Here is a 23,768-nt window from a genome sequence, read left to right as displayed (position 1 = left end):
CCCCTCTCCTGACCTGATGCCAAAGGGCATCCTGCCCGGACTCCCGCCGTCTTGCTTGGCCTGCAGCCCCTCCCCGCAGCTCTGCACACGCCTGGGGGGGCCTCTCCTGAAGGCGGGGCCCACGGCTCACTGCCACCTGCTCTGAGTCCAGGCCCGGATCTCCCGGCCCCTCTAGGAGTCTGGGGGTGGGTTTTGGGGCCAGAATACTGGCCTCTGGGGGTTTATCTCGTTGGACCTGACCGGCCCTCCCAGCGGCAGGGCCCCTCCCAGCTCCTCCTCTAGCACAGCCTGTCTTCAAGTTCCCGACGTCCCCCCCCCAGACCCGGAAGAGGGGTGTCTGGCCCAGGAGGCACCTGTCCTGGCTCTGATGGGGACCCCCAAGTACCGCTGAGTCCTCCCGTTGGTGCAACGTGCAAACACGGAGGGGATTTAGCGCCTCAGAAAGATGACCACGGAAAAGAGAGTGAAAACCTTTATTTGGAAAAGTCCCCGACATGGACACCATTGAGAAAAAACCCAGGAAGGAGTAAAAGTAAAACTAAAGTAGAAAGAAGTTCTTCCATAAAATGTAGAACCAATCACTTCTTGAGGAAAAAGAGCTTTGGCTTGTTTTTGATAAAACGCATCCCTCTACCCCAGGGGGCAGGGCCGGGCCTCTGCGCCCTGGGGTGGGGGCGGGGGCAGGGGCAGGATAGCACCTTTGCTCCGGGGTGTTCGGGACGCGGGGTCGAGGCGGAGTCGCGGTCTCTGAGGGCGCAGCGGGCGTGAGTGACGAGCGCCTGGCGAGGTGTCTGCGCGCCAGGGCTCAGGCTCATCCCGCGTGCGTGGCGCGAGCTCCCTGGGAGGCCTGACGTCGGGCTGTTTCCTGACGGATCGTGGGATCTGCGGGGGTCAGGCTGAGGGAGTGGGGAGGGCAGGCGGGGACTGGCGACCCCAGAGAGGAAAGAGGAACCAGGCTCAGGTCTCTGACGCGGGACTGGGGCAGCCCGACCGGCAGCGCGGCAGGACGGAGGGTGCGGGTGCAGGTGTGGGGGGGCGGCGGGAGGGGGGCCGGCAGGGCCCAGGGTGGGGGGCACTGACACCCGCTCCCCGCCCGGAGGGGTGGGCAAAGCGCAGCGCGTCGAATTTCAAGCTTTCCTTTAAAACAACCTAGCTAATGGGGGGGGTTAGGAGCACTCGGGTCCCATCCTCGCTTTCCGGGCGGCGGAGGCTGGGCCGCTAGTCCAGCGCCACCTTCCTGGACACCGTCTTGTACAAGACGCCCCGCAGCAGCGCCTCGTAGCTGGGCACGCGGAACAGGTGGCGCTCGCCGAAGGCCACGTCGTACTCGGCCGCCTTGCCGGTGACCAGGGTGCGCACGTGGAGCTCGTTCACCTGGCGGCCCACCGTCACCACGAAGAGCTCGATGCCTGCCCGCTGGGCCTCCTGCACGGCCTTCTCGATGGCGGCCGGCGTGGCGCCCTGCGAGTTGCCGTCCGAGAAGAGCAGCAGCCTCTTCTTGGTGGCGTCGGACGAGGCCTCGCGGTAGAAGCGGGTCACGTAGCCCAGGGCGTCGATGACGTCGGTGGCGTCGTTGAAGGAGTCCATGGCGTCCACGGTGCTGGCCAGCACGGTGTAGTTCTGCAGGAACTGCAGCGCCGCGCGCTCCGGCCGCTGCTGCCCGGTGCCGCTGTACTGCACCACCGCCACGCGCACGTCCTGGCCCGGGTCCGTCCGGGCCGCCGTCAGGAAGCGCTCGGCCAGGCGCTTGGCGAAGCGCTTGCTGGTGTCGAAGTTGTGGCTGCCCACGCTGGCCGACCCGTCCAGCAGGATGGTGATGTCGGCCGGGGCCGAGAAGGTGACTGCGGGCGGGGGCGGCCGTGAGCACACGCTGCGGCCCCTGAGAGCCGGCCCCGCCCGCCCTGCGGCCTCCGAACCCGCCTTGCCCGGTGCCCCCCCCAAGCACCCCATCCACCCCTGGTACTCACTTGGGCACGTGTAATCTGGACATTTCTTGTCTGTAAAAGAGAAAACCCCACAGCATGGACCCAGCAATCGCAGGGACCGCTGGTCCCCCGTAACCCCCGAGAGGACACCCGGCATCTCCACGGAAGGCCCAGGTGGCACTCCTGAACAGCTGCCCCCCCACCCAGCAGGAGGGGTGTCCCTTATTCAAGAGGGGACCTGTCAGGGATGGAGCGGTCCCTCAGGCACCAGCCCAGTGAGGCGCCCCCCTTCCAAGAATGGGGAAACCAAGGCTCGGGGCGGGGTCTGCAGTTCAGACCCCGGGCGTCGCCGTCCGGGCGACACTGACCACATGCCCCCCGGGCAGGTCTGACCCCGCAGCTCTCTCTGGCTGCCGGCCAGCTGTCTGCACCGTGGACCCGGCTCTGACCCTGGGCCAAGCCTGGATGGACGTGGCAAGTGTGTCCCTAGGTGGGCACCTCTGAGGGGATCTCAGGCTCCGAGGCCAACCACGCCCCACACGTGTGGGTGCACCGAGCCTTGGACGTGGCGCACACGTGTGCTCACGGCTGCAGGACACAGGGCGGGAGACCGTGCAGCCCACACTAGGGGAGCGCCTGCGTGGAGGCCGGGTCGTGCGGAAGCGGGGTAGGAGTGGGAAGCGGCCTGAGGGACGGCGGAGGGGCTGCTGGCCGTGGGCGTCTGGCTCCCGTGGCCGGGGGTCACAGGGAGAGCAGAGCGGGGCCGCGCCTGGCCGAGGGGCCCCGTGGACCCCACCTATGCAGATCTGGGAGGTGATGTTCTTCAAGAAGCCATCCTCAAGCAGCTCCGCGTAGTTCTCCTTGACCAGAGAGATGCCCGGCCGCCCCTGGGGCGCCAGGCCTTGGCAGGAGATGACGTTGAGTTGGTCGGAGCCCGCGGCTAAGCCGAACACGTCCTTGATGCCCACGGACACCACCTGGGGGGAGGGACGGCGTTGGCGCGGCCCCCGGCAGGGACAGTCCCCCGAGCCCCAGGGCGCGAGGGCGGCAGCGCAGGCGTGGAGGCCGCCCCACCTGGATGTCAGGGCCGCAGAGCACGGTGAGCGGCGTGGTGTCTCTCTGGGTGTCCGAGCGGCCGTCCGTGATGACCAGGGCGATGCGGTTGTTCTGGGTGGGCGGCAGCAGCCGACTCCGCGTGTACTGCAGGGCCTCGCCCGTGAACGTGCCCCCGCCCATCCACTGCAGCTTCTTGATGGCCCTGGGGGCGGGGCGGGGGCGGGGTCAGGCGTGGGGCCGGGGTCAGGGCTGGGGGCCAGGGGCGGGGCTAGGGCTGGGGCGGGGTCAGGGCCGGGCCGGGGCGGGGTGGGGCGGGGCCAGGGCGGGGCCGGGGGCCGGGGGTCGGAGGCCTGGGTGGGGGCCGGGGCACGGGCCGCACTCACTCCTTGAGGTCCTGGGTGCTCCTGATGTTGGGGTCCCTCAGGTCCACGTGCTCCTGCATCTGGTTGTGGCTGTACTGCACCACGCCCGCGTGCGACTGCCCGGGCTCGAACTGCACGGGGAAGACGCGGTCAGGAGCTCCCCGGGGCCCCCGAGGCGCCCGAGCCCCTGCCGGCCGCCCCTCCACCCGCCAGCTGTCCCAGGCCGCACGCGCCCCCGGGCCCCCGGGGTGCCTCGTGCTCCGGGGGGCGAGGTGGCCCCAGCACCTGGCCCTTCCACGCTGGTGTCAGCACAGGTCCCGCGGGGCCTCTGGCGGCCCCCTCACCTTGACCAGCTCGTCCCTGCTCAGCCGGTCGATGACCTTGACGATGAAGTCCTTGGCGATCTCGAAGTTCTGCAGGCCGATGCTCTCGGAGCTGTCCAGCACGAAGAGGATGTCGATGGGGCCGCACTTGCACTCTGTGGGCAGTGGGGGGTCAGCCTCGGGGCCCCTCCCAGGACCCCCTCCGGAGCCGGGCAGCCGAAGGGGCGGGGGCTTGAGGACCCGGGGGCCACGGGGTGAATCCTGCGCCCCGTCCCTGGTTGCGTGTGACCGGGGAGGGGACGGGTCAGCGCGCCAGGCCGTGAGAGCGGCGGTGAGGGGCTCCCCCGCCCGTGGGGTCAGTCCGCTCGAACGCTGAAACCACCAGGTAAAGAGTGACGCTCACCGCAGCAAGCTGGGAAGAGGCGAGAGGGGAAACGTCAGGACGAAGCCCTCCAGCCAGCCCTCCCCTGCCCACCCCCCGCCCCACTCCCAGGGCTTCCTCGTGGGGGGGCACACGGCCGCCCTCCGGCCCGCCTCCTCACAACCGCACCGTGGCAGGACGTGCCTTCTAGTTAGGACAGTAACTCAAAGGCGGAGATACTCACAGCACATTTTCATGATGATGTCCAAAATCTCGCATTCCTGGGGAGGGGCCGAGACACGCCCATGAGACGGAACTGGCCCCCTGGTGGCCCTGCCAGGGCTGCCTCAGGCTCTGGAGGGGAGGCCAGCCCTCCGGGTCCCCATCCCCTGGGACCACAGTTGGGACCACAGAGGGGCTGGGCTGCGCAGGGGAGCTCCCTTCCCAGGGTGCCCTGCTCTACCCGTGAGGCCCTGCCTGCAGGGCATGAGCACCTGACGTGGTCCCTGACACGTGGCCACATCTGTCCCCTCCGTGGCCACACATGCACCCGCGGCCATCCCGTGTCCCTCCCATGGCTGCATATGTTCCTGTATGGCCATCACGTGTCTCCTCCGTGGCCATCACGTGCCCCCCCCGCCCCGTGGCCATCACGTGCCCCCTGCTGCTGTCACGGCTCCCCTCCCACGGGATCCTTGGCCAAGTGGTCGGCCCTCAAGGATGTTCACAGACACCCCACTTACGTCCGGCCCTGGTGGTCCCATGTGTCCTGGGGGTCCCTGTCGGAGAAAGGACAGGAGAAGGTTGTGAGGGTGGACGCGGGGGCCCTGCTCGATTCCTGGGCTGCAGGTCTGACGGGAGCCCTCGCAGACCCCACCTGCATTAGGGCTCCCTGAAGGGCTGGGGACCTGCTACTGCCATCCACCGGGCGAAAACTGCCTGACGTGCCCTTTGCTGGCGGTCAGGGGGTGCACACCGTCCGGCGGACAGGGTCCCTGTGGGTCTAACGGCGCCACCTTGATAGGCAGGGTGCCCGGCTCATCCAGGTACCGCCCTGGGCCCTGCCGTGCCCGTCAGGCCTCACCTGGAGACCTGCCCTGCCTCTCTGCCCGCCGCTGCCTGCTCAGCCCCCCTCACCCTGAAACTGCCTGTGCTCCCCATCCTACCTGCCAGAGCCCACCCCCCGAGCCCCTCCCGGAGCCTGGTCCCCGGTTCCCGCCCACCCCAGCCTCCGCGGACCGCAGCTGGGTGCTGCCTGCGTCCCGCCGCACACCTGGGGGCCCTCGGGGCCTCGGTAGCCCTTTGCTCCTTTGGGTCCTCGGGGAGAAACGCCGTTGCTCTGGAAGGACAGCAGGGTGTAGCAGGCACAGCCACGGGTGGCCGGAACCCGCTGTGAGTCTGCCCACCGCCCCTCGACCCCTGACGCTCAGCCGCCCCCGGGACCCCCCTCCGTGGCCCTCGGGGTCCGGGCCCTCGGGGCCGAGGGGGACCCCGGACGTCACAGCGCGCGGTGGGCTCTGCACTCACGTCCTCTCCAGGGTCCCCGGCTTCTCCCTCGTCCCCCTTGAGGCCAGGGTAGCCTTTGGTGCCCTGCAGGGGAGCACGCGGTTAGGCGGAGCCCGGCCCAGCCTCCGGGGTGGGCGCTGCGGCCTGGGCTCCTGGGAGAAGCAGGCCTCTGTGCAGGTGGAGCCCACAGCTCCTGAAGGGAGTGTCTGTCAGCGGGGGCCCCCGGGGGAGGTGGGGCCCCCAGAGATGGAGATGTGGGTGGGGCGACCTCGGCAACAGGCTGCGCTGAGGGGAGGCGTGTGCGTCTGCACGCGTGCGTGTGCGCCCGTGTGCACACCCAGCGGCCCACAGAGTGACGGGCGTGTACTCACGTTTACGCCGGGAGGACCCCTGCTGCCCGGGTAGCCCTGCGGGGAAGGCGGGACCGTCACACCGGCTCTGACGTGGGGGGGCCGCGAGGGGCGACCCCAGCCACAGAGCCCACGCGTGCCCGCCTGGCCACAGGGGGTGTCGGGGGCACTCACAGGGAAGCCGGGGAAGCCCTCGGTGCCGTTTCCGGGGGGGCCGTCTTCGCCCTGGGAGAGCAGAGCGCGTCCGGTCACTGTGGGACTCCCCCGGGCCAGGCCGCCCCCCACCACCCCGGCTGTGCCCCGCGCCCCGAACCACTCACCCTCTCGCCCGTCAGCCCGGGGTCTCCAGGGGGGCCTGCGGGCCCGGGGGCTCCTTTGGGGCCCTGAGGAGGAGAAGATGAAGTGGACGCCAGGCAGCCAGCCCCAAGGGCTCAGAGGCACGAGGCCCCTGGAGGCAAGCGGGAGAAGTAAAGAAAATAACATGGCTCCTCGCAGCACAGAAATGACTAAAAGAAAGGTTTTTAAACCCGTGATCCTGGGGGCCCTGCCCTCTTCGGGCCTTAGAGACCCCACCTGCCCAGCGGTCCACCCAGGGAGTGACCCGAACAGGGACAGGGAGCCAGGGGGTCACCGTGGGGAGCTCCACTCGAGGGCCCAGCCGGCGGGGGTGCGGGAACCGCAGACACAGCCGCAGGCGCGGCCGACGCGGCTCGTCAGCCACGTCAACCACGTGCTGAGACGTCAGTGGGGTTTGAGCTCACGATGAGAAAAACGAAAAAATCTCACAAGTCAAATGTATGGGCGTAACACGCAAAGAAGGAAGAAGGAAATCTGGAAAGAAAGAAGCCAAACTGCTCGCGCGGTTCCTCTCCGTGTGGGTGTTTCGGATGTCAACTCTCCTGTCACATTTTTCTGCATTTTCTAAATGTGCTAAGAGTCGCATGTACCGTGAGGTGAAATGAAACATTTTCACGCCTGAGGAGCCCGTGGGGGTCTCCCAGGGAAGAGCTGGGTGGGGGCGGGTCTGGGGCCAGGCTGGCCCTCCCGGGAGGGGCTACTCACCTCGGACCCCGGGGGCCCCTCATCGCCTCGGTACCCTTTCGCTCCAACGGGGCCAGCCTCGCCCTGCGGGGAGAGGACACGCCGTCGGGCCCTCTCTGCCCCCCAGCAGCCCGCGGCCCCAGTCCCCACCCTGCCTCTCCATCCCTGCCCCCCCGGAGGCGATCGCCTGCCTTCCGGGGTCCAGGCTCTCGGCCCCCAGCTCTCCACGACGCCCCAGCCAGGCCCGCACGAGGAGGGCGAGCGCGTGTCACTCACGGGGCCGCCGGCCAGCCTGCCCCTCTGGGCCCCCAGCAGGTCCCTGGACGCAGAGGCCCGCGCCCTGGGCCCCGTCCTCAGGCGGCACGCCGCAGGAGGCCACTCCTGGCTGCCCTGCTCCACACACCCGCGCGACGCCGTCGTCCGCTGTCCGCAGGACACTGCTCTGCCGCCCTCCCCCCCACTCCGCACAGCTGGCAGGGGTCCAGCTGCCACCGCAGCTGTTGTGGGCCTCGGGCAGTGCCATCATCTCACGCCCTGCACGCAGGCCATGGGGCCAGCGGCCCCCACCGCGGGGACGCGGGGCTCAGGAGTCCAAGAAAAGGGACGCGGGGTGGGGTGACCCTGCCTGGCGGTGCCTCCTGGCCACGGCGGCACATCCGGGGAAACAGGGACTCAAGGACCCACCCAAGACACAGAAAGACCAAACTTGGGCAGAGTTCCTGCAGGCGGCTGGTGGGCTGTGGGCAACGCGGACACCCATGCGGGGGTGGAGGGGGTGGTGACCGCGGCGGGACATGGGACACGAGGCCTGACGGCCGGGCCCACAACAGGACAATGGGACCCTGTCCTCTGTTTCTCCGCTTCCTTTTCCTGGCATTTGGGAAAACACATTTCCCAGAACCTGCATGGACCCTGGGCGTCCGGAGCGGGAGGGGGGCCGTGGGCCCTGTGATGGGGTCGGGAGGGCGGGGCACAGAAGCCAGAGCCCTGCAGGCTCCGGGAAGTCACACGTCCAGGTGAGCAAGTGCCCGCTCGGCCAGGAGCCACAAGTCGGGAAGGGATGGTCCCCAGCTGGTTACAGGCTGGGAGGACACAGGGCCTCCTCCCAAAGGGGTCCCTGCGGCCCTGGGTGGGGCCTCCCTCTCTCCCCACACTCCCGGTAGTTTCCTTTTATTTGCAGTGACTCTGAGTTAATTCCCCTGAAAACTAATGCTGCTGGCATGTCCCCGTGAACCCCAGTGCCGGTTCCTGCTCTTAGAGTTTCATGGCTTCAGAGTCTTGAATGACTTCCTACAGGTGCCACAGGGTAGACCTGCGTCCCCCGGGCCGCTCTGCCGGCGGCACAGGCCGGGAGCAGTCACCGCTCCTCGGCTCCTGTCCAGGAAAGCAGGGGCCCAGGAAGCGGCCCAGGCAGCAGGACCAGCCCGGCCTGAGGCCACAAGAGTCACCGTCGTGGGACTGATGGTGATAGAAAGGGGCGAGTGTGCGGTACCCACCCGTAAAGAGACCCACAGGGATGAGGGTGCAGACACGGCACAGGCACAGCTTAATCCCCAGGAGAGGCTGCGGTCACGTGCGCTGCGGCAACGGGCTGGCCGCTCGCTGAAAGAGCCAAGCAGGGCAAGCCAGCCCGCCTCTGCTCCGACCCTACAACCTGCACTCCGGACGCACCAAAGACGTGAGCAAAAATACCCTGAAAGCGGGAGTGCTTTAGTGAATCTCCTTAGATGAGCAGGACACCCTCAACCACAAGGCACCACAGACGAGGCCGGCACGCAGGCGACCACAGACAGGACGGCCGCGCCGTGGTGGAGCCTCACGCCGTCAGTGTGGGAAACACGGACCCTGGCGGGAAATGAACATCTGCCTGGACAGCCCGGCAGAGAGCACGCTCAGCCCGTGAACCCACGAACGGTCAAACCAAGAGAGGAGCAAAAGCGCCCGTCTAGAATCTGATCATAGCTCATCTTGGCAAAGGTGAGGGTGCAGACCTATTTACACGCTTGGGGGTGTGAGCGGGGGCCGGATGGATAGGAATGTATGATTATTTGGCACGTGTCAACTCACACACACACCACTGGGGCCAAGAAATTTTGCTGCTAAGAATTTACATTCTGGGTGTAGCCTTGGAAGATGGACAGATGAATGGGTGGGTGGGTAGATGGCTGGATGGACAGACAGATCCATCCATCCATAGACACGTGACGGATGAACAGACAGATGACAGGCGGGTGGATGGACAGACGGACAGATACACACATATGTACACAGGTGATGGGTGGGTAGGTGGATGGACAGATGGACAAATGGACAGTTGAGCTGACTGAGTGGCAGCTGGATGTTGATATTAATCACAGTATTCTTCTGTAAAGTAAAATGCAGATGCTCTACACACAGCCAACAGGGATGAGAAGGACGCTGACCTTCCGGGGGCGCCCGCAAGAGCCCCCGCCACACACACAGCGCCAGGGCAGAGCCGGCCGACACCGGCCCAGGCAGCACCCCACGTCACGGGGCCTCAGACGCCCGTGCACCCTGGGGCAGCCTCGCTCCACAGGAGGCGGCAGGGGCCCGTGCCCCGCAGGCCCCGCCTCCCAGCCAGGCGTCCTCACCACGCACAGCGGCCCGTTTGCTACTGTTCACTTACGCGTGGTGCGTCCCCCCGGTGAACGGCCGGCCCCACGAGGGCGGCACCAGGCTGCCCCCCACCTTCCCGTGCTCCCCCAGGGCCAGCTGGAGCCAGGACACACTGGCCGCCAGGATCTTGGCCTGGCTACGACCGCCCGCCAACGTGGCCATGGGGGCTCCAGCAAACCCGGCAGGCAGGCTCCCCCTCGTCCCTCTGGCTGAGGCCTGGTCGGTGCTGACCGCGTCCCAACCTGCCTCCCTCTGTCCCTGCACCACCTTCCACTCGGGGACCCCCGTGGCAGGACCGGGCCGGGGTCTGGAGAGGATGGGCTGATGCTCCCTGGGGAGGGGGGTCTCACCTGTCTGCCCCCAGCGGCTCGTGGCCCCTGCCTGTCCCCTGACTGCTCCTCCCACCAGGCCCGCTGCTTCCTCAGGCCTCCCTCTCTTCCCCTCCCCCAGCACGGCCTCTAGAAGGTCACATCCAGGAATTCTGGAACCTTCTGCCCACCAACACTCCCGGATCAACCTCCAGCCAGGCTCTCACCCCTGAGCTCCAAACACTGAGACGGGCCCACACACTCTGCCTTCTCCGTCTGGGCTCAGTCTCTGTGACCCTGCCCTGCCAGGCCGGGGGGTCCCCAGGCCCACCGACCCCATCACGGCCCCGCCGCTGCCAGCCCTGCCCCCACGCGCCCCCCGGCCTCCAAGGCTCACTGCCCTCCCCCCACACCAGCCACGCCAGGGCGCCCTCCCTCTCTGAGACAGCGTGGGGGTGCGTGCACTCAGGGCTGTGTCCTGGCAGGCGCCCACCCCGCGACAGGGCTCCCCCGTGAGCACTGGGCCCACCTTGCCCATCCACACCGGCCACGCTGACGCCCGCCCCCCACCAGACACCCCACGGCCTCCAGGTCACGCCCCTGCGGGAAGTACCCCAGGAGGAAGTGAAGACACCTCCCCCTAAGTCTGTGAGCCGACGCAAACTGGCAGCTCTCCCCCCAGGCCTGGCCGCCAGGCTTCCTACCGGGTCTCCAGGGACACCGACGGGGCCTTCCCGTCCCTGGTCACCTTGGGGTCCAGCTTCGCCCTGGGGAGAAAAAACCGCTGAGATGCAGATGGAGATGGAGGAGGGCGGCTGCCAGGTGAGGCCGGGGGGCCGGCAGCTCCCCCTGAGCCAAGAAGGCCACTGTCCGCTGCGGGCGGGCCTCCCCGGCCGCCTCACACGTGCCCACGTGGTTCCCACAGCGTGGCCGTGTGCTCGGCCATCCAGTGGCTCCTGTTCTCAAGAGACCACAGCAAGGGGCCAGCCGCCGCCCACCCCGAGGCCCAGAGGCAGCTCACCGTCCGCCCGGCCACGCCCCACCCCGCGCTGGCCCAGCGCACTTCCTGCGGGCACAGCCCTGTCTCCTGGCCTGAAGGACTGGGCTTGGAAGCTGGGTCAAAGCTGTCCCCGGCGCAGGGGGATGGGAGGGGTCAGAAAGACCAACCTCTCTCCCCTGACCTTGGCCTTGGCTAAGCTCGCTCTCCCCATGGGGACGCCTTGGACACCCATCTGGAGGAGGGGCATTTGCCCCTGTGGCCGCGTGTCACCGCCAGGGGGACGGCACAGCCTGTCCATTCTCAGGGGCAAGGAGCGGCCGTGTCGCCTGCACCTCCCGCAGGTCGCGGGCCGGCTGCGCGGCGGTGTGGGGCTCAGCATCCCTGCCTCCGACCGCGGAGCCCTGGGGTGCGGCCGCGCCCCGCTCTCCCGCCCGCTGGAGGACGTCCTGCCACCCCCTCCCGCTGCACCGCAGGGCAGAGCAGCCAGCGTGGCCCGGGCGCTGAGCCCGCTGAGCCTTGGAGGTGAGGGAGCAGCGGCCACGGGGCCTGTCCCCACACTCCTGCGCTTGACGTTTTAACCAAGGGAAACCGTCCCCAGGGGAACGCAGGCTCCGTGTGCAAGGGGTTCACGGAGCTCTCGGGGGAAGGGCCCAGGTGTGCGGCGGGGAGGGGCTGGGTGAGTCAGCCGTGCACGGGTGACGTCGGGCAGCTAAATGAAGGACAAATTAAATAAACGCAACTTGGGGAAAGACGTGGCGCTGGACACAGAGCCCGCCGACACGGTCGTACCGATGCCACGGAGAACGTGCTTACACAGCGTGTCTGGGTGAGTTTTCAGGTGGCTGCTCCCGGTCGGTTGTCCTTAGGGAGGGGAGACGCCTCCCTCCCCGGGCCCTGGAGGTGTCCGGGGGCCGCACAGCTCAGAGGTCTGGGTGGGGGCTGAGGGCAGGAGCCGTGTGTGGGGGCTGGGGTATCTGGGAAATTGGAGGCGCGGGCGTGGGTCGCCCACAGCTAAGGCCAGAGGCCTGTCCTGTGATTCTGGCGGCCTGGCCCCGGTCTCTGCCCCTCAGGGATGCGGTCCCAGCTTTAGGGACAGTGACTCACCGGGTCTCCTCTCGGGCCCCGTACGCCTGGAGTCCCCCGCGGTCCGCTTTCCCCAGGGCCGCCCTGTGTGGAGGGAGCAGAGGGCGCTGAGGCTGCAGGCGGGAGGGTGCCGGGCGGGGGCTCGAGGCCTGGGTGCAGCCCCCCGGCCCCAAGCAGACGCCAGGACGTGTGGTCCCTCCATCTCGCGCCCCATCTTCTCAGAGACCCGAGGCCCACAGGCTCCCGCAGGGCTCCAGGGTCTGTCCACCCTGGACGACACGGTGGACGTGGTCACACCATCCACGTCCGCCACTGAGTGGGGAGGCCCAGAGCCCAGAGCACCCCCGCTCACCCTCTCTCCGGGGGCTCCGTCTGGTCCCGCGTTTCCCTGGGATTAAGGGGGATGGACACGAGAGTTAGTTTGCGATGCGAGCTCTGCTAGAGGCTGGAGGCTCGGGCGTCGGCAGCAGGGGGGCTCCTACCTCGTCGCCGGCTTCTCCCTTCTCTCCCGGGGGACCAGGCTCTCCGGGCTCACCCTGGGGACAACAGCACAGGCCGTCCGTCCCCGACCCCGTGGCCCCCCAGGGCCGGGGCCCACCCCGCCACACCGGGGGCCGCGTGCACGCTCACCTCGTCTCCGGGGGGCCCTGTGCTCCCTGGCCTCCCAGGCTCCCCGTCTGCTCCAGGCTCCCCCTGGAAAGATCCAAGGGTCAGCCCTCAGGAGGCCACGCCCGGCCGTGGGCCAGGGGCCCCACGCTGGACTCCTCACCCAGCTTCAGGCCGCCGTCCCCGACCGCCCGCAGGAGCCCCAGATGTGGAGGACCCTGCGCAGCCACCCACGTCTCTGCACAGAACCCGCCTCCTGGGTTCAGACCCCGCCCACCACAGGGGCAGCGTGGCCCCCGTGAATGGAGGCCCCGTGTCGCCAGGCGGGGACCTCGGCCCCCGCTCTAGGGTGTCTGCGGTGCTAGGATGGGTTTGGGGCAGAGTCTGTGTCATCCTCCAACTTTCCCAGCATGTCCTGTTGCTGAAAACCCAGAAAAATGCCAGCAACAGACATGGATTAGACCCAAAACGCGAGGTCCTCAGCCCCCGCCCCCGGCCCCGCGGCGGCGCCATCGCCCTGCTGGTTCCTGAGCAGATCGATGCTGGGTTGACCCGCGGGCTGCGTGGATGGTCCCGAGGTGACCAGAGCGGCCTCAGACGGACGGGCAGGCGCGGCTGGTGTGATGGGGACAGGACGCGTCCGAGGCTGAGGGACCAGAGCTCCGTGGGGCGGAGGGCCCCACCCCCAGCCCCGCAGGTCCCGGGAAGGGCAGTGGCGAGGCCTCATCCCCCACGGGCAGTGGGGCCTGGCCCCCAGACCCGGGGCAAGAACCTGCTTCCAGGAGGCACGTCCATGCAGCACGCGGTGGCTCACAAAGCCCCCGCCCAGGCCCCCGTGGGCTCAAGTCACTGACCTTCTCTCCTTTCAGTCCGAAGGCACCCGCGTCGCCCTTGGGCCCAGGGGGTCCTTGGACACCCTGGGGAGAGGACGCAGAGTCAGACCACAGTCTGAAACCGCAGTCACCGGGCCACACACACGCGAGTGACGAGCCAGACGGGCAGGTCTGCCCGTGGCACGGCCCCCGTGACTACGCGAACCAGCAGGAGGGCTGAGGCGGCTTTGACTCCTGAGAGTTACCGTCTTAAAATGTCAGTGAGAGAAAGCGACTTACATCAAATCCGGGCGAGCCCTTGCAGCCTGGCAGGCCGGGGTACCCCGTCTCCCCCTGCAAGGAGCAAGGCGGGTTTGGAGGTCAAGTCTTCCAGCTCTGGCTCTTCCACCCACTTCCCAAGAAAGTCCCACCCGGCAGAAGATGCTCTGAACTTGGCCGGGTGGCCTGGGGTCCAGTGGGACCTGGGACATGGCAGGAAATGTCTCCTGCCTTTCATGCCGCCTCAGAGTTGCCCAGGGGTGGCCACACGCGAGACCCCCCACCCACCTCCTCCAGGGCGGCCAGCCTTGCCCACCATCCCTTCCTGAAACACGGGCCCTGCCCCCAGCTCTCCCCCCACCGAGGGCGACCTTCATGCCGTCCACGCCGTCCACGCCACGCTTTCCCTTCTCGCCCTGCAAAGTGCAAAAACCAGAGAGGGTCAGGTCCCGGTCAGACAGCACCCCACAGGGCAGTGTCCCCACCGCGGTGCCCCTCTGGCCACACTCACCTTGTAGCCCTTGGGTCCCCTGGAGCCCTGTGGAGACAGAAAGGGAGGGTGAGGGGCTTGGTCTCCCCATCGTGGGGCGAGTTCCCCGAGGAGGGCACCCCCCAATCCAGCTCATCGCAGGCCGGCCACGCCAGGAACGGGCAGCGCTGTCCTCGTCCAGGGTCGCGGGCCACTCCGAGCCCCGAGGGACACAGGTCCCAAAGCCACAGGTCACTCACCTTCTCTCCTCGGCTCCCTTTTTCTCCCTACACAGAAAACAGAGGGGGGAGGGGGCCGTGAGGGGCGCCCCGGGCCCGACGGCCCGAGGCCCCAGGAAAGGCCGCAGCAGAGGAGGGAGACGCACCTTCATGCCCTGGTAACCGACAGGTCCGAGGTCCCCAGGCCTTCCCTGCAGCGGAGGAGGCGGGCGTTAGACAGCCCTGGGGGCAGCGGCCGCGCCCACCCGGCTCCCTGGCTCCGCACCCTACTCAGGCCGGGTCAGCTGGAGAGGCCTGGCTGGCTGACCACTGGCCTGTGTCCGAGAGGCACCCTGCTGCGGAGGCCCCACCCCCACGCCTGAGGGTTCTCAGTGGAGCTCCAGGGAGGGGGAGGTGCAGGGCCCCCGGGTGGGGGGGGACCGACCGTGGCTGAAGCGGAGGCCCTGGGACTTGGCTGCCTGACCCCCTGGCCCCGTCCTCTGAGAGCAGGTGGGCCGGCGTAGGGCCTGAGGGGCACGGGGGTCTGCCTGGGTGCGGAATGCTGGAAGGATGGCTGTGTCGTGTGCCCCCCGGTCCTCGCCACCCACGGGGGCCGTGTCCTCTGAGGCCAGGCCGGGTGACGGTGTTCAGAAACCAGCCATCCTTCTGGAAGCTTCTGCAGCCCAGTCCCCTGGCCTCAGGCTTCTCAGCACCGCCCCTGCCCCGTCCCTGTCAGGCGTTCTGCACTCACGGGGTCTCCGGCATCTCCTTTCTCTCCCGGGAGCCCCGGCTTCCCTCGCTCTCCCTGGAACACAGAGCAGATGAAGGTTAGAGGTCGAATTCCATTTATTTCTAAGACCCTGGTGAGAGGGATCCTCTACTTGCTACAAAAAATGGTCTAAAAAGCTATTCCATCCAGGCTGCAAGTGTTCACGTGGTTTTCAGGCACCTTCCAGGTGGCCCATCCTGGGGTCTGTGTGGTCAGGTCCGTGGTCCCCTCCCACACACCCTGCTGGGCCCTGGGGCTGCCCAGCAGGGCCAGACTGACCCCTGAGTCTTTTCTCTCCACCCAGTCTTGCTGCTGCGCTGGCTCCCAGGGGCGGACGGGGTAGATGGGGCGCAGAAGCCCCCTGGGGGAGGTAGCCATGTGGCTCCATGGCCACTGGACCAGACACTTTCTAGGAAAAGCCAGAAATCTGGACTTTCACAAACCAGCTCCTGGGTTGTGAATACTGGCAACTAAGTGTGTTCTCCCAAAGCTCCGCATGGAGCAGGCCCAGCCTCGGGCCCATGTTCGCACCCAACCCACGAGGGCCACCTCCAGGAGCAAAGCCACAGGGACGGTCACTCAGAAAGGCCACCGCCTCCCCCACGGGGAGGAGGCCGAGCAGCGGCCCACCCCGCGGCAGCACCGCACCCGGACCCTCTCCTGCAGCTGTGGCGCCTGCTCGGCGCAGCAGGCGGGCAGCGGGCGCTCAGGACAGCTGCTGGGGTCCAGCCGCGTCCCTAACGCCAGGGGCCGCGCTGCAGCGACATTTCTCCCAGGCTCTCCCCCCACCCCCGTCCCCGGAAGTCACCGTGGGCGGGACACGGCCACTCACCTCGTAGCCAGAGTCGCCCCGCGGCCCGGGAGGTCCTCTGGCGGGCTGCAAGACACAAGGGGACAGTCAGAGCGGGGCCGTGGCAGAGCGGCCGGGGTGGGCGGGGCCACACTCACCTGGCACTCGAAGGAGCAGCACTGTGGGAGAAGGGACAGAGGGACGTGTCAGAGCGCCCAGGCACAGCCACGCCGGCCGCCCGCGCTCCGCCTGCTGGTGGGGGAACGGGCCCCAGTGACGCCAATGGGGGGGGGGGGGGGCTTACCACTTGCTCCACGTTATTTTTCTGAAAAGTGAAAGGGAAAAGTCGAGTTAACTTTCATTCCAGGCACAGGGTCTCCCGCATCCTGGACGCAGCGGGGCAGGCGGGTGGGGGCGGGGCGCTCACGATCATGTCCGTGATGGTGTCGATGGTCTGGCTGATGACCTCCTCCGCGTCGCGGCTCTGCCCCCAGTCGGCTGCCGTGAAGTTGCGCCGGTACGTGTGGTCCGTGGCGATGATGCTCAGACGTGGCTCCTGGCGTGGACGCGACCAGAACGGGGGCCCGCGTCGGCGACAGCGGGAGCGCGGGGCCGTCCCCCCGCCGCTGGCCCGCAGGCCCCGCCCCGCAGGTTGTGCCCGCCCCCGCCCTCCTCCTCCCCAGCGCGGCCGGGAGGGCGGGGGCCCTACCAGGTGGTCGGGCGTGATGGCCACGGAGAAGACCTTGATGCCCAGGTGCTTGGCCTCGTTCACGGCGTCCTCCAGGCCCCCGCAGGGCTCCTTGTAGCCCTCGAGGGGGTGCCCGTCCGTCACCACGATCAGGTACTTGTTCTCCTTCAGGTGGGAGCCCCTGCAGGGGGCGGGGGAGGTGAGACCACCCAGCCTGGCCCCCTCAGGCCGGCACCGGCCCTGACAGCTCAGGGCCCCACTGGAACCGCAGGGCTGAGCCCCCCAGACCGGAGGGGAGGGGCAGGGGCTAGGAAACCCGGGGGGCGAGCAGAGCCCAGGCTCTCAGAGCAGTTCCCTGCGTCTCTGTGCGGGTTGGCCATAAGGTGGGATTCCGGAAGGGGCGGCCAGACAGAAGATGCTGTTGCGCCGGGATCAGCTTCCAGGTCCCCTCTGCCTTCAGTGCCTGAGGACACAGGGCGCCGCTCGAGGGCGGGGCAGGGGGCGCAGGGGGACCTCGGCAGCCCCGCGGCGGCCTGGGCGGCGGGCGCGGCAGGACCCGCTGGGCCGCGAGGACCGGGGCCCCGGGCGGCCCTGGGCCCGGTGAGCGCCACGGCCGGGGGCCGGCGGCGGGCACGCACCCCACGAGCAGCTCCTCCAGCCCCTTCTTGATGGCGCAGTCGGTGTAGGTGCCCTTGCCGAAGTACTTGACCGCGTCCACGCTGCTCTTGAGCTCGTCGCGGCCGCCGGGCATGCGCGTGAGCCCGCGGATGACCTCCACCTCGTCGCTGTAGTGCAGCGCGCCCGCGTTCCACACCAGGCTGCGGTCGCAGCGGTAGTACCTGCGGGCCGGGCGCGGCGGTCAGCGGCCCCCCGGGCCAGGCCCGCGCCCCCCGACGCCGCTGCGCCAGGGCCACAGGGCGGGCGGCAGACCCTGCGTGGACGGCAGCGGCGCCGGTGACGGCGGACGCGGGAGGGACCCCGGGGGCCTGGCTCTGCGTGGCCTCCTCCCTCGGCCCTGGGCGCCTTGGCCGAGGGTCTCGGGGGGTGGCCGGGCCCCTCCAGCCGGTCCGCAGACGGGGGACGGAGGGTCCCTGCAGGGCCCCACGAGCAGGGAGGGCCCCCAGGTCGCGGGTGGAGGGGCTGAGGCGCGGGCACAGCCCCCTGGAGTGGGGGCTCCCCGATGCCCCCGCCCCGAGGCACGCCCGCGCGGGGCCCTCCCGGGCCTCGTAAAGCTGGCATTTCGGGAGGTCTGAGGGCTCAGCCCACAGTCCCTGCCCTGGGCAGACCTGCCCCTGCGCCTGCAGTCCCTCCTGGTGAGGGGGTCAGCCGCTCAGCGGGTCCGCGGGTCAGCAGGGAGAGGGCGGGCTGGGCGGTGGGCCCTGCGCAGGTGCGGGAAGGGGGAGGAGCCTGGTTCTGAGCGGGGCCCTCCCCCTGAGGCCCGGACCCGCCCTTGTGGGTGTGTCCTGGGCGCGGCCACGCCCACTGCCTGGGGCTCCCCGTGAGTGAGTCACGGGGCAGAGGCACGGAGTGTGCCGCCCGCAGCCCCTCCAACCAGGACACTGGACGTGGGGGACACTGGCACTGTGGGTCCAGAACGTGGGCCCTGACAGTCCACATGGGCAGCGGCCAGTGTCCAGGGGGTCGGCAAGGGGTGCCCCCTCCGGGCGCTGGGAGGACCCGCAGGGCCCCGGCCAGCTCCCCAAGCCCGCTTGGTGGCGGGGGCAGGGGCTGTTTCTTCCTCGGCGTTTGGCGCCCAGTGCCCCGGCTGCGGCGTGGCCCCCCGACCTCCCTGCTGACCGGCCTGCTCCATCTCAAACTCAGCCTTTTTCTGGCCCATTGGGACCACACAGGCTTAGGGAGGGGACTCGAGTGGCCCAGCCAGTACTGCCCTTCTCAGGTGGGGACACTGAGGCCCAGCTCTGCCTGCTAGGCTGCGGCAGGGGCGACCCCAGGCCAGCCACCCCCCCCCCCACCAAGAGGTTGGTAGGGACGGGGAGGAGGCCCAGGTCCTACCTGTCATTGAGGTTGTCGATGAAGCGCTTGGTGAAGGCCTTGACCTTGTCCACCAGGGCCCCGTAGGGCTTCAGCCTCAAGGCCACACTCTCGGAGGTGTCCAGCACGAAGAACAGGTCCACGGGGCAGTCTGAGCCGGGGACGGGCGGAGGGGGCCTGGGCTCACACCCTGTGCCCGCCTTCCCCACGTGAGTCCCCCAGCGGCCGCTTCCCCGGCAGGTGAGCTATGGCCTGGCCGCCCCGCTGCGCCTAGTGAGGCCCCGAACCCTCCTGGAAGGGCGAGGAGCCCACCCTTCACCACAGCCGAGGCCGATTCCTCATCGAGTTTCCGAGGTGAATTTAAAGCTACCAGGGGCATGATCTTCAGAAAAGGGTGGGTGGGAATAGGTAACCGTGTTTCTAGACTGACCACCAGCAAGGAATCGAAAGGGACCGACGGGCGGAGGGCACAGCCCCCACCCCCTCCCCAGGACAGGCGCTGGGGGGCCCGGGCTGAGCCGGGCGAGGCTCGTCCCCTCCCGCGAGGCCCTCCCCAGCTGAGCAGCATCGAAGCGCTCGCCCGTCAGGGCAGGGGCCGGGGTCCCGCTGCGGCGGCGTCGGAGCTGATGCGGCTGGGGGAGGCCGGCCTCGCCCAGCCGCCGGAGCCGGGGTCCGAGAGGCGGCCCCTCCACTCACCTTGGAAGGCGATGGCCCTCGAGTTGGCCAGGTCGTCCTGCGCGGTGGCCCAGCAGGCCTGCAGGAGCAGGGGCAGGAGAGCGTGGGGCAGCCTCATGTCACCGGCCTGCGGGTCACCATGGAGCGGGGCCCGGGGCCGGGGGGAGAGAGAGAGGAAGAGAGAGAGAGAGAGAGAGAGAGAGAGAGAGAAGTTGTCTCTGCTCCCCTCCCGCCCGAGTTCCAGCCCGGGAGGACGGAGGGGTGGAGGCAGCAGCGGGCGGGAGGAGGAGCTGCACGGGGGCGGGTCCCAGCGCAGGGAGGCGGGGGTCTCTCCCAGCGCGGGGCTGACTCACTCACTCTCCCTGGAGCGGCTGGAGCCCCCGGTGCCACGCGGCCAAGGGAGCGCTCCTGGCGTGTGCGAGTTTTATTTGCTTGCAGTTGTCCGGCGAAGACGTCTGAGAAAGAGCGCGTAAGCGGAGAGGCATTTCCCTGAGAGGCTCCTTGGTTGTTTCCAACCTCCCCGTGGGGTTGACGCGCCTGCTCCCCTGTCCCCGTGCGCACCGGTGTCTGCACATCACGGCGCTGTTTGTTTACACGTTTCAAATCCATCGATCTGTCTGACTTTCGAGTAAATGTCTCTTCAGAGTTTAGTCAAATACACATTGACGAGAGAGATTTCACTTTTTGCTCTGGGAAGACACAGTCGGGACAACTAAACACGCATTTGTTTCATATACATACGTGTATAGACAGAGACAGCGACACAGAGAGGGGGGTGAGGCCCTGCTTCTGAGGACAGGCGTGAAGACCAGCCTGCCCCGGGGCCCCGTGTGTGGGCTCTCTGGATGTGGCCAGACCCAACCCTGTCCCAGAGAACATTCTAGAAGGTCTTTCCCAGAGCTGCAGCTGTTAACACATCTAAAATCAGCCAAACCGTTTTATAGTTTAAAGACATGCGGACGTTGTATAACCACAGTGGAGAAGTTTGGAGAAAACCTTCGGAAATTATACCTCTCAATGACTGCTGTGGGGTTTCTTCCAGTGTTTCCCCCGTACCCACTTTCTGCAACTTTTGTGAACTCAGTGTAGGGGTCGTTTTACCTGCTGCTGGTTTCACCCACGCCCTGCCGTGGGGTTAGAGGCAGGGCACCCAGCTTCCACGTCAAACAAAGGGGCTCAGCCCCCCGCGCAAGGCTGTTCCTGCTCACGTGGTCTCCCCAAGTCTGAGCTGTTTTGTCTGCAAAGACGGCAGCGCTAATGCTCTTGCAGGTTTTGGGGAGAAATTGGACTATGCTGTGGAAAACCAGGAACCGGGGCTCCCGGCAGCAGGGGCCCGGCCGCTGCGTGGTTCCCAGCACGTTGTCTACAAAACGGGGAGAAACAGGGCAGCCGTGCTCAGGTCTCTGATTGGGGGGGGTCTCTCTTTCTGGACAAGGCTGGGCAGTGAGGATGCGGGTGGGGGGCACAGGGACACCCACGCTTCCTGGCTGGCAGCGCTGGGCACGGTCAAGGCCATCCGGAGAGGTGGGCCGGCCTCGCAGGGTCGACGTCCCCGCACCCCCAGGCCCAGGCCAGGCCGCAGACCTGGCTCTGCAGGGCTCTGGGAGCTGGGCCGTAGGCCAGGGTGCGAGGGAGGAAGTTAGGGGTGTAGGGCTCTGCAGCTCCCCTCCGCTTGAGGAGAAGAGACCGGCTGCGCAGCAAAGGGACCCTTTCTCCTCGGGGGCGGGGGTGTCACAGCACTCCAGGACCGCACCAGAGCCTCCGGGCCGGGGCGGAGGGATGAGAGTGGGGGGTCACAGGGATATGCTTGGCCGGGGAGGCCCCCCCCCGCGGCTCCCACACAGTATCCAGCACCTGAGACGGGTGAGCCATGGCCGCGGCCCGCGGGGATCGGGCTGGGTGGGGGCCGGGGTCTAGGGGCGGGTGGCAGGGCTCCTGCAGGTCTGAACGGACCCCCAGGTGACCCTGTCCAGGCAGCTGAGGTCTGCAGGGTGGAGGAGTCAAGGCCCTGGAGCGTCGGGGAGGACATGAGCTGGGGGGTCCAGGAGGCGTGGGGGCAGGGCTGTCCCCAGGCCCCGCAGGAAGGGTGGGGTGGTGACGGGGAGAAGACCCCCTCTCTGGGCCGCTGCGTCAGGGAAGCAGGGGTCACCTGCCCCAGGGGTGCGGCCTGCCGTGTCCTGGGCCCCTCGGTGCCTGGGGGCCCCTGGGCTCAGGCCTCCGAGAGGCTGGGGCGCTGGAACCCCGGGCCCCGACAGGAGCCCTCCAGGAGCCCCCCTGAAGGGACGCCTGTATCTCCCAGGCCCCTGGGACACCGGGTGCCTCCAAAAGTAAGTGCTGGGAACGGGCAAGTTACCCAGCAGGACTGGTGCGGGGGTTAAAAACCCCACGCGGGTGGAGCTGGGAGGAAAGCATGTCCTCTGGGAAACGCCCTTGTGCTCGCGGAGCAGCCGGAAGGCGGTGGCGGTGGGGCAACGCCAGCCCTCCCCTCGCCCGTCCCTCCGCGCCCCCCCCCCCCCCACCACCACCACGGAGCAACAGCGCCCCGCCGCCCGGCGCACGCCCTAGCCCTGGCAGGGCCGTCCTCCTCTTAAACATTCCTCTTTCTGCTCGCCGCCCCCGCCCCCCAGGCAGCAAGGGTGAGGCCCTGAGAGGGGCGGGGGGTGCCTCCTGCAGCGCCTCCAGCCACGGTCAGGGCTGGGTTGTGCCTGCACCCCCAGGGCACGGTCCCCCGCCGGTCCCCGGACAGTGAGACCCTCTCCGGGGGCTTATGGGGGGAGCGGCCAGCCTAACCCAGCCAGGGCTCAGGGCCCCCCAGACACAGGGTCCACTCCAGGAGAGACAGCAGGGCAAGGCCCGGGGCCTTCACGCAGAGCGGACGCGGCGAGTCGCAGGGGCCGGGAGGGGAGCGCAGAGCAGACACGCCTCCTGCTGTGCTCCCCAAGCCAGGGGCCTCGAGGGTGACGCCCCCCGTGGGTGAGGGACCTCTGCTCTGGGCACGTGGGGAACACGGACGTCCCTGTGTGCAGCGGAGACACCTGCCAGGCCTCAAGACCTCTGCCCCCGGCCCTCAGAATGAGTGCCGCCTGCAGAGGACGCGGTGGGGGTGGGCGTGGGCCTTGCTGTGGGCAGTGTGTCCCTCACCGCCTCCTCTCCACTCGCTCACATCGTGTCCACACAGTGGCGGTGGCCGGCGGGTGACCCCAGGCTGCACCCCAGGCTGCCAACCACGTGGCAGCTCCCCGGGCAGCCCGTGGCTGCCACGTCCAGGTCACACAGCCAGGCATCCCAGGCCTGGCTCTGCACCCGCCGTCCCCAGGGCCGTGGTAGGAGCTGGTCCTCCCTGGCAGGCTCTGGGCAGCGCCAGACCCCCACCTGACCACACACTTTGTGCCCCTCTGACCGTCCGCCTGCCGGCTGTCCAGGCCCAGGGCCCAGGCGCGGCCACGCTGCAGGAAGGCTTTCTGGTCTGAAGTGACCTCGTGGGTGGAATCCCAGAGGGCCGCCCCCGTCCTGGGCTGAGCATCCCTGTGGCCGTAGTCGGTAGACCAGTTGGATGGCGCGGCCCTTGGGAGCAAAGTCCACCTTGCTGAGTGACGATTCTGTGGTCTGAAACGGCACTTTCTGGGAAAAACTGTACATTTATCATTGCAAACACGATTTTTCAATGCACAAAGGGCTTGTCCCTGTGTTTTCTGGTTCGGTGCTTCCTCCAGCTCTGGGCAGGTGGGCAGAGCTTATCCTCATGGTCCAGGTGGGGAGACCGAGGTGGGTTATCGTGCCCAGAGCCACACGGCGGTTGAGAGCCCTGTGGAGACACGCAGGCCGCTGCCCTCGCCGCTGGATGGAGGGCCGCTCAGATCCACGGCAGGGGGAGCCATCCCCCACGGGCTCTGGAAACTCAGACGCCTCCTGATAGAACTTCCTAGACCAGAGGGCCCAGAGGACGAGGTGATGGGGGCCCTGAGGACGGGGCGACACGGGGCGTGACCAGGAGCCTGGCCTCCTGAGCAATGGTGGCGGGTGTTTCTGGAATGTCCCGCTTCTTCCCGGGTGTGGGTGACAGAAAACAGCCTTCATTTATAAACACCAAAGACACAAACCCTCTCAGCATCTGCTGAACAAAACTCTTTTGATTTCTTTTTGATGCCCCAACTATTAAGTGAACTTCCCTCCCAACTTAGAACATGATTCATCCAGGAAAATGTTTTCCACGGCTACACACGTGGTTTCCATGGCAGTGCACTTGTGCGGACATCGGAGCTGGCGGGGTGCCAGACTGGCCAGGCTTCTGTCCCTGCCCTCGGGGTGGACCAGCCTCTCTTTCCTGACCTGTCTCTGCGAGAACCCCTCTCCTGGCCAGCTTGACTGTGGGGTCCAGGCTGGCCCCAGGCACCGAGCACAGGGTGGTCCTGTCTCCCAGCTCTGACTGCAAAATGAGTCAGCTGGACAGGAAGCAGTGGTGGTCGGAGAAAACGCTGGGGTCAGTGGGGGGGGGGCAGGGATGCCTTCCCCAGGGGC

General features: G+C 68.0%; 1 protein-coding gene across 1 annotated transcript; it reads right to left on the bottom strand.

Annotated features, from left to right (window-relative positions):
• Nucleotides 1-457: 457 nt before the first annotated feature.
• On the bottom strand, nucleotides 458-19,483 carry COL6A1 (collagen type VI alpha 1 chain). Its single transcript, XM_057697212.1, has 35 exons — nucleotides 19,272-19,483; nucleotides 18,597-18,726; nucleotides 17,222-17,422; nucleotides 16,605-16,764; nucleotides 16,323-16,451; nucleotides 16,200-16,220; nucleotides 16,054-16,074; nucleotides 15,938-15,982; nucleotides 15,088-15,141; nucleotides 14,504-14,548; nucleotides 14,379-14,405; nucleotides 14,161-14,187; nucleotides 14,021-14,065; nucleotides 13,671-13,724; nucleotides 13,413-13,475; nucleotides 12,583-12,645; nucleotides 12,435-12,488; nucleotides 12,305-12,340; nucleotides 11,974-12,036; nucleotides 10,574-10,636; nucleotides 6,946-7,008; nucleotides 6,204-6,266; nucleotides 6,058-6,108; nucleotides 5,905-5,940; nucleotides 5,555-5,617; nucleotides 5,301-5,366; nucleotides 4,771-4,806; nucleotides 4,272-4,308; nucleotides 4,070-4,078; nucleotides 3,688-3,821; nucleotides 3,365-3,474; nucleotides 3,000-3,183; nucleotides 2,722-2,902; nucleotides 1,968-1,997; nucleotides 458-1,841 (listed from the first exon to the last, which is right to left on the bottom strand). Exons 1-35 carry the CDS (start codon nucleotides 19,366-19,368, stop codon nucleotides 1,219-1,221), a joined length of 3,084 nt encoding a protein of 1,027 aa, XP_057553195.1. The 5' UTR covers nucleotides 19,369-19,483; the 3' UTR covers nucleotides 458-1,218.
• Nucleotides 19,484-23,768: the final 4,285 nt, after the last annotated feature.

This window comes from Hippopotamus amphibius, chromosome 10 (genome assembly GCF_030028045.1).
Source record: "Hippopotamus amphibius kiboko isolate mHipAmp2 chromosome 10, mHipAmp2.hap2, whole genome shotgun sequence".
NCBI classification, from domain to species: Eukaryota; Metazoa; Chordata; class Mammalia; order Artiodactyla; family Hippopotamidae; genus Hippopotamus; species Hippopotamus amphibius.
The sequence above is the reverse complement of the archived record's forward strand: the minus strand, read 5'-3'. Positions and strand labels throughout refer to the sequence as shown.